We start from the raw sequence: 9,715 nt of genomic DNA, 5'->3' as shown, positions 1-9,715 counted from the left end.
TCTTATGCTATCTGAACTCACAATGTTCTCTGCTCGCTGTACATATCCTACTAAGCAAGACCTACACTGTTTCAATGTCCATTTCTCTGTTGATGCAATTATTGATGACTGAAGTACTGATATCAACCAAAGCTCCTCATCCCACCCCCGGATTGTAAATAATGTAAATAATTCAATGTATATACTATGATGATTAACCTGTTTGATGACTGTATCATGCTGATAGTATATATGTGTACCATGAATTGATTGACGTGATTAAGTTGAAAAACGTATTCGGGTGTTACCATTTAGTACGGAATATGTACTGAACTGTGCAATCTACTAATAAAAGTATTCAATCAATCTATCAATCTTAGTTGGATATGAATTCAAACCATAGCCAAGCATGCATCACTATAGCTCTTGTCTCAAAGTAGGTGTACTGTCATCGCCTGTCACATCACGCCCTGACTTATTTTGATGTTTCTAGTGTGTTTTCCTGTGTAGTGTTTTAGTTATTGTCTTGCACTCTTATTTTGTTGTTGATTGTCATGTCATGTACGGATGCATTTTGTGGACGCTGTCTACTGCTCCACACGCCGTAAGTCTTTGCTGTCATCCAGCATTACGTTTTTGTTTACTTTGCAGCCAGTTCAGTTTTAGCATGGCCATCCCTAAGCTTCAATGCCTTTTTGTAGCGGCACTAACCTTTTGTTTATTTTTGGTTTAAGCAATGGATACCTTTTGACCTGCACACTGCCTCCAGTTTATTGTGATCATGACAAAGCGGGTACTCCGGCCCCGCCTTCCGCCCGATTGTAGCTGAGATAGGCACCAACGCCCCCCGCCACCCCAAAGGGAATAAGCGCTAGGAAATGGATGGATGGATGGACAAAGCAACTAGCTACCTGCTGCCAAATACTGATATGGAAGAGTATTAAACAGTTACTCTGCCGAGCTCTGGACAGTACAGACACTCAACAACGGCACACTATTTGCAGATTGTAATTACAGGTTTGCTAAAAATATTTTTAACCCAATTAGGTGAAATGGGATAGGTTGATTGGCAACACTAAAATGGCCCTAGTGTGTGAATATGAGTGTGAATATTGTCCATCTGTGTTGGCCCTGTGATGTGGTGGCGATTTGTCCAGGATGCACCCCGCCTTCCGCCCGAATGCAGCTGAGATAGGCTCCAGCACCCCCTGCAACCCCAAAAGGGACAAGCGGTAGAAAATGTGTTATATTTTGAACGTTATTTTTGACACTGTGATTACCAGCGGAATTATTCTTTACATATCGTGTTAAGCAATGTCAGCTCAGATTTATCTGAGAGCCAGGTGCAGTCATCAAAAGAGCCAATTCTGGCTCTAGAGCCATAGGTTCCCTACCCCTTCATTAGAGCTTTGCTACATTCTTTATTGTTTTCCCGCTACCATAAAATTGCTTTTAAACTCCATCCCCTACCTAGACTGTACAATTTGTATTTTTTTTTATTTTATAAACTTTTATTTATAATATAAAACATTTACAAACAATTAAGAAATAATAATAATCAAAACAAGTACAGAAGCAGTTCAAAACAGTGCCAGCGGGTTGTAAACTCAATAAAGTAACTAAAATATAATGCTTTATATATATACATATATATATATATATATATATATATATATATATATATATACATGTCAATTTTCTACCGCTTATTCCCTTTGGGGTCGCGGGGGGCGCTGGTGCCTATCTCAGCTATGCATGCAAACTCCACACAGAAAGATCCTGAGCCGGGATTGAACCCAGGACTACTCATTGTTTTTTAAAGGCACAAAAATTAGAATGGGTATTGAGAAACTTACATTTAGGAATATCCAACTTAGCCAATAGTATAATGAGGTTGAAAAGGTCAATAAGCGGTAGAAAATGGATGGATGGATGGATGGATCTTTAAAACAAGACTGTACAATTGGTCCCTTAATGCAGTGGTTCTCAAATGGGGGTACGCGTACCCTGGGGGTACTTAAGGGTATGCCAAGGGTTACGTGATATCTTTAAAAAAATATTCTAAAAATAGAAACAATTTAAAAATCCTTTATAAATATATTTATTGAATAATACTTCAACAAAATATGAATGCAAGTTCATAAACTGTGAAAAGAAATGCAACAATGCAATATTCAGTGTTGACGGATAGATTTTTTGTGGACATGTTCCATTAATATTGATGTAAACATTTATTTTTTTGTGAAGAAATGTTTAAAATTAAGTTCATGAATCCAGATGGATCTCTATTACAATCCCCAAAGAGGGCACTTTAAGTTGATGATTACTTCTATGTGTAGAAATCCATCCATTTTCTGCTGTTTATTCCCTTTGGTGCCTATCTCAGCTACAATCGGGCAGAAGACGGGGTACACCCTGGACAAGTCACCACCTCATCGCAGGGCCAACACAGATAGACAGACAACATTCACACTCACATTCACACACTAGGGACCATTTAGTGTTGCCAATCCACCTATCCCCAGGTGCATGTCTTTGGAAGTGGGAGGAAGCCGGAGTACCCGGAGGGAACACACGCAGTCACGGGGAGAACATGCAAAGTCCACACAGAAAGATCCCGAGCCTGGGATTGAACCCAGGACTACTCAGGACCTTCGTATTGTGAGGCACACACACTAACCCCTCTTCTACCGTGAAGATGTGGAGAAATCTTCATTTATAATTGAATCACTTGTTTTTCAACAAGTTTTCAGTTATTTTTATATCTTTTTTCCAAATAGTTCAAGAAAGACCACTACAAATGAGCAATATTTTGCACTGTTGTACTATTTAATAAATCAGAAACTGATGACATAGTGCTGTATTTTACTTCTTTATCTCTTGTTTTCAACCAAAAATGCTTTGCTCTGATTAGGGGGTACTTGAATGAAAAAAATGTTCACAGGGGGTACATCACTGAAAAAAGGTTGAGAACCAATGACGTAGCGTCTTTCCCTTTGACCTGCGTCATCAAATTTCTTCCTCGTTTGTCAAAATGTAGACAGGCGCCATCTGCTGTTGTATTTAATGTACTACCGTTTGTTGTTGTTTAAAACAAAGACCTGATTTTGCCTTTCCACATTCTAAGCAACGTATTTTTATTTAAAGATATACTTATTATTGTTCCATAAATTGATTTAATTAGATAGACGAATTAGACTGGTAGTACTTGTTGCGCTTTTAAAGAGGACTCCGAAATGCTCAAAACTCTTCTCTTACTTCGCTCTAATTCAAGTATTTAACGCAGGTCTCATACTCGTAATCATATTTGTCGTACTTTAATGTTTACTAGGTCACACATTAAGAAAGGTGCTGCCGTACAACATTATAACCGCTGTCCTGCCTCATCCAATCAGACTTTTTAGCGGGCAATCCCCTGTAAGGAATGGATTACGTTTCTTTCGTTTTCATTTCCCGGAAGGTTCGAATAAGGAAATAGCAGACTAGTGTTTCTGGAAAAACGAAGTCCTTATCAAAAAAAAACGACGCTGCTGTGGGTTCACATGCTCTAAGCTTTATGTTGCGTATTGTGCACTTTTATAAGGACTTACTATTTGATTGACGGGTCTCTACGGAGCATTTCAGTGTAACCTTTGGTCAAGGTACGTCAGTGCTGAGAGCCACTGTTTAACTTGGGGAGAGAACCTGTGCATTTATTTGTGTAGTTATGTTTGCTTTCAGCCAGACAACAGCCACACTAATGCATGCAAGGCAGGTCAGACTCAGTGGGCATCACTGCCCCCTTGACAAACTTCCACAGGACAGTCCACCCACACAGGAGGACCTCTGGCATCTTCCTGGACAATTACGTGAGTCAATTCTTCCTTCTACTTACATCTACAGCAGGGGTGTCAAACGTTCGGCCCGCGGGCCGGATCACACCCGCGAACAGGTTTTATCCGGCCCGCGGGATGAGTTTGCTAAGTATACAAATTAACCTAAAATTTTAGAATGAAAAAAGCAGCTCTTCTACATGTGTCTACTGCCGGGGTCACCAACCTTTTTGAAACCAAGAGCTACTTCTTGGGTACTGATTAATGCGAAGGGCTACCAGTTTGATACACACTTAAATAAATTGCCAGAAATAGCCAATTTGCTGAATTTACCTTTAATAAATAAATCCGTCGTACATTTTTTTTCCCTTTTACGGAAGGTTTTTTGTAGAGAATAAATGATGAAAAAAAACACTTAATTGAACAGTTTAACAAAGGAGAAAACACGAAAAAAATGAAAATAAATTTTTGAAACATACCAAATTGCCACTGGGCATGTAATATGCGCCTGCCTTGAATTACTGCCGGGTTTAACTCGCTCCCCAAATGAATAAGCACATGGTTCCTTTTATCCGCCAGGTCAAATTCATGACATCACGAGTGACACTTCCCCTGCCGTCATTTTCAAAATGGCGGAGGAGGTTTTTTTCCTTAACTGTGTGCAAAACAGGGGTCTTCTTCCACAACCATACAGATCACGCTAATGGTTGTGATATAAAACAATTTTAACACTGTAACTAATATGCGCCACACTCTGTGAACCCACACCAAATAAGGATAACAAACACATTTCTGGAGTAACACATTATAAACGCAACATAAGAATTACCCAGAATTCAAATGCTTCCATGACTCTTGGCTATACTTCCCGCGAGCTCCTCACATCCTCACATTGATTACAATCATGGCCACCAGCAGCGAGAGCGATTCGGACTGAGAAGGCGACGATTTATCCATTAATTTGAGCGAGGATGAAAGATTTTTGGATGAAATAGTGAGAGTGAAGGACTAGAAAAAAAAGACAAAAAAAAGACAGGGCAGTAGGAGCGATTCAGATGTTATTAGACACATTCACTAGGATAATTCTGGAAAATCCCTTATCTGCTTATTGTGTTACTAGTGTTTTAGTGAGATTATATAGTCGTACCCGAAAGTCAAAGGGGTATGGCCACGGGTGTGGTGACCGCCAGTGTCTCTGAGGGAAGCCACGTTTCTCGACAAGGCGAGGCGAAGGCAGCCGGTCGGGGCGGACTGACCTTTTTTTCCCCCTCCTCCACGGTGGAAGCATCCCACGTTCGGGGGCAGCCTGTCGGAGGAGGCAAGAGAGTCCGCAGCTGCCTCTTTGACAGGTGCACGAGGAACGACGCAAGCTCCGCTCATGTCTACGGTAAGAGCCGACTTATTACCAAAATGTTCTCACCGAAACCTGCCGGTTGACATGTGGTAGAGAACCATATTTGCTTGACCGCTCTGTTCCATAATAAGCTTCACCTTCGGGAATGTAAACAAGGAAACACCGGCTGTGTTTGTGTTGCTAAAGGCAGCCGAAATACACAGCTTCCCACCTAGGTCTTTCTTTTTTGACGTCTCCATTATTAATTGAACAAATTGGAAAATATTCAGCAACACAGATGTCCAGAATACTGTGTAATTATGCGATTAAAGCAGATGACTTAAAGCTGGGATCGGGCTGGAACAAAATGTCCGCTACAATCCGTGACGTCACGCACACGCGTCATCATTCTGCGACGTTTTCAACAGGATACATTGCGAGAAATTTAAAATTGCAATTTAGTAAACTAAAAAGCCTGTATTGGCATGTGTTGCAATGTTAAGATCTCATCATTGATATATAAACTATCAGACTGTGTGGTCGGTAGTAGTGGGTTTCAGTAGGCCTTTAATTCTAAACATTTCTTCACAAAAAATTAAATATTTAACATCAATATTTATGGAACATGTCCACAAAAAAATCGAGCTTCTTTTCACAGTTCATGAACTTACATTCATTTTTGTTGACATATTATTCAATAAATATATCTATAAAGAATATTTTTGTAAAACCTCACATACCCCTTGGCGTACCTTCAAGTACCCCCAGTGTTACGCGTACCCCCATTTGAGAACCACTGCTCTATTACTTTTTTCAGGAATAAACCCGTCTCTGTGGGATAAGGACGACGTCGCCCACTGGCTCCACTGGGCTGAGAAGGAATATTCACTTCGCCGGCCTGAGAAAGGACACTTTGAGATGAACGGCAGAGCCCTGTGCCTGCTTACTAAGGAAGACTTCCGATACCGTTGTCCCAGTTCAGGTAACGCTGTAGATAAATGTAGCGTGCATTGACAGACTATATTTATATAACTGCGTGTTTGGAAACCTGGTTGTCTGCAGGTGATGTTCTGTATGAGATCCTGCAGTGCGTAAAAAAGCGTCCAAGGAGCGTTGTATGTGACACCCCAAACAAGTCTCCCATCCAAAGAACAGACATGCCTCGGATCACTGACCCAAAAGTTGAAGAGCCAGGGTCTCCTTCGCCAGATAACACACAAGGTCGGACGCATTTTTTGGAACATGTTCCAAATTTTTATTTGTATTTCTTTATAACAGGGACAGCATCAATTAAAGGGGACTTCTGATGATTTTAGTCTTTTCTGGCTTATAAATGTTGTTGAATACTGTTAAATAATGTCAGAGCGTCAAATCATAAGTTTCATACAATTTGGCTTCAGCTTGCACACAGTTTTGGATGTTTCTGTGTTGCAGTCTGGCTACATCGTGACATCACAGTAAGGCATACTTGCCAACGCTCCCGATTTTTCCGGGAAACTCCCAAAATTTCAGTGCCCCTCCCGAAAATCTCCCAGGGTAACCATTCTCCCGGATTTCTCCTGATTTCCACCCGGACAACAATATTGAGGGCGTGCCTTAAAGGCACTGCCTTTAGCATCCTCTACAACCTGTCATCACGTCCGCTTTTCCTCCATACAAACAGCGTGTCTGCCCAGTCACATTAGATGTGCGCCTTTAACAGACACACACAAGTGAACGCAAGATATTCTTGATCAACAGCCATACAGGTCACACTAAGGGTGGCCGTATAAACAACTTTAACACTGTTACAAATATGCGCCACACTGTGAACCCACACCAAACAAAAATGACAAACACATTTCAGGAGAACATCTGCAAAGAAACACAACATAAGCAAAACAGAACAAATACCCAGAACCCCTTGCAGCACTAACTCTACAATATACACCCCCGCCACCACCAACCCCCCCAATCTCCCAAATTCCGAGGTCTCAAGGTTGGCAAGAATGCAGTAAGGTGTAATTCTTATTTGGTAATTTAAGGGGTCCAATTGTGCAAAGCCAACTTTTCTTACTTATGGTACCTGCTTGTGTGTATTTGGGATCCCAAAAGTCCTGAAAATTTGAAATCAGACTATGGCGGCATGTCGGAGATATTTATAAAAAAATGTTGCCTTCTTCTAAACTTGCTCCAAATGAGCCGTTTGGAATTTGAGACTTGAAGGGGAACTGCACATTTTTGGATGTTGCCTTTTGTTTACAATCATTATTAGAAACAAAAACACACATCTTTTTGTTTTTTTATTAGGATTTTAAAGATGATAAACGCTTGGAATGGGAGTCACCCTTGTAAACCCTCCATCAATGTTTTATATACACACTGCAAGTCTATTTATAATGTAGTTACAGACACGTTTATAACAATAAGTGGTATGTTCAATATTTACTGTAATTTGATCATTTTAATCAATGCCGGGACTGACTTCTTCCGCGCATTGATTTTCGTTTTCATAGCAGAGCACGTCTTGACAATGTGTGTTCCTACTTCTGGATGCAATGTCTTGTGTGTTATAATAATGGCAGACATGGGAACAAACAACAACAATGACTCTTTTTGGACAAATGAGGTTTCACAACCTTATCTTTTTGAACCTCAATAAACAGAGGATGAACTGCGGCTTCTATAAGCAAGCACGAAGAAGACGGTCAGATATTGGAGCAGACGGAAGCCGATAAAGTGAGGCGAAAGCGACTCGAATCTGCAAATGTGGATTTTGAAGACAAATTATTAATTTTGCTTTCAGGTTTATCTGTGAGGATTGCCCCACTTTCCCTGTTTTACTTTCATCATCTTGACGACTCTTGCCTCTCTTTTTGTTTTTCTCTCCTTCTTTGTCTCAACAGTTCCCCAAAAACAAGACTTCTTCCCTGAAAAAGAAAGTCACATCCAGGAACCTCTTAATTTGTCTTGGAGAAAGAAGCCAAGAACGGCAATTCTCAGACCTAATGGTCGTTTACCAGGTAATGCTGTGAAAAGTCATAGAAAGGTATCAATAAACAATGTCAATGATCAACATGAAAACTGAAAGGCCAACGATAGTAAAACTCAAAATATGTACAGTGCACATACTTGCGAACCTTGAGACCAAAAAATTCGGTAGATGGGGTGCGGGGGCGGGGTATGGTGGTAGCGGGGGTGTATACTGTAGCGTCCCGGAAGAGTTAGTGCTGCAAGGGGTCGTGGGTATTTGTTCTGTTGTGTTTATGTTGTGTTACGGTGCGGATGTTCTCCCGAAATGTGTTTGTCATTCTTGTTTGGTGTGGGTTCACAGTGTGGCGCATATTAGTAACAGTGTTAAAGTTGTTTATACAGCCACCCTCAGTGTGACCTGTATGGCTGTTGATCAAGTATGCCTTGCATTTACTTATGTGTATCGCGTATATTATGAGCCTGGGCCGGCACGCTGTTTGTACAGAGGAAAAGCCTTCAAGCCTTTAAGGCACGCCCCCAATATTGTTGTTTGGGCGGAAATCGGGACACTGTTTGGATTTTCAGTAGGGGCACTGAAATTCTGGAGTCTCCCGGGAAAATCGGGATGGTTGGCAAGTATGACAGTGCATGACGTACACAGCTGTACATGGATAACATTGTCTATGTTGGTTGAAATCCTGATTTTTCTTTTTTTTTCTATTTTTTGTTTTATTATTTTGCTTATTGGAGCAGAGTGCAGACTCCTGTGTGATTATGTCTATACACTGCTTTGTGATGGCCGATACCAAGAATATATCCGATGGGAGGACCGAAGCAGCCTGGTGTTCAGAGTGGTGGATCCCAACGGCCTGGCACGTCTCTGGGGATGCCACAAGGTTAGCACCAAATGTGGTTCAAAATATAAAAAGTGTATTCTGCAGCAACATGATGTTTTATACGTGTTTGTATAGAACCGAGACAATATGACATATGAAAAAATGTCCCGGGCTTTGAGGCACTACTACAAACTCAACATCATCAAAAAGGAGCGAGGACAAAAACTGCTCTTCAGGTCTCTTTCCCACTTTGTCACTCTCTGTCCACTTTCTCCCAACACTGTACATGTGATCATGTCATATTTGTCACTATAGGTTTCTGAAAACGCCTCAGGACACCCGTAGAGAGCAGACTGACCCAGTTCAGCCCCGGATCACGCTCCCCTGCATGACAGTGACTTTTCCAAACAGCAGTCCTACATATGATTTAAGCCACGAGCGTTTTGAGGTTTCACCGGATCGTGTTTCTCCTAATTGCTCTCCAACTGGCCCCCTTGTAAGATGATTAATAAAAACAAGTTATACAACATATGTCACTATAAATAGAAGGTCGTATGAACATCGTGATGATTTTGCTGGAGTATATGTGTTTTTTTCACTCATTTAAAAATATTTTTGAAATGTTTTACAAAGAAATACATTATTCTGAATATGATTTAGGGTTTTTAAGACCATTTTTCAATCTATTGTTTTGTTCCTGAATTTGTAAATTACTTTTGTTTTGAATTTTTTGTTAATCTTTGTTTTTTCGCTTTCCTATATTTTCAATTGTCTGTGGTGCACAGCACTTTGTTTTAACTGTT

The 9,715-nt window shown here is 40.7% G+C and overlaps 1 protein-coding gene across 2 annotated transcripts; it reads left to right on the top strand.

Annotated features, from left to right (window-relative positions):
- The first annotated feature begins 3,082 nt into the window (after nt 1-3,082).
- On the top strand, nt 3,083-9,715 carry etv7 (ETS variant transcription factor 7). 2 transcript variants are annotated; one of them, XM_061904494.1, is made up of 8 exons: nt 3,086-3,620; nt 3,700-3,827; nt 5,942-6,106; nt 6,187-6,345; nt 8,010-8,126; nt 8,830-8,972; nt 9,048-9,148; nt 9,228-9,713. In XM_061904494.1, exons 2-8 carry the CDS (start codon nt 3,719-3,721, stop codon nt 9,415-9,417), a joined length of 984 nt encoding a protein of 327 aa, XP_061760478.1. In that variant the 5' UTR covers nt 3,086-3,620; nt 3,700-3,718; the 3' UTR covers nt 9,418-9,713. The 2 variants fall into 2 exon arrangements, with proteins under 2 accessions (XP_061760479.1, XP_061760478.1); XM_061904495.1 differs by lacking the exon at nt 8,010-8,126 and having other exon boundaries at nt 3,083-3,620; nt 9,228-9,715.

This window comes from Nerophis ophidion, linkage group LG06 (genome assembly GCF_033978795.1).
Source record: "Nerophis ophidion isolate RoL-2023_Sa linkage group LG06, RoL_Noph_v1.0, whole genome shotgun sequence".
NCBI classification, from domain to species: Eukaryota; Metazoa; Chordata; class Actinopteri; order Syngnathiformes; family Syngnathidae; genus Nerophis; species Nerophis ophidion.
The sequence above is the reverse complement of the archived record's forward strand: the minus strand, read 5'-3'. Positions and strand labels throughout refer to the sequence as shown.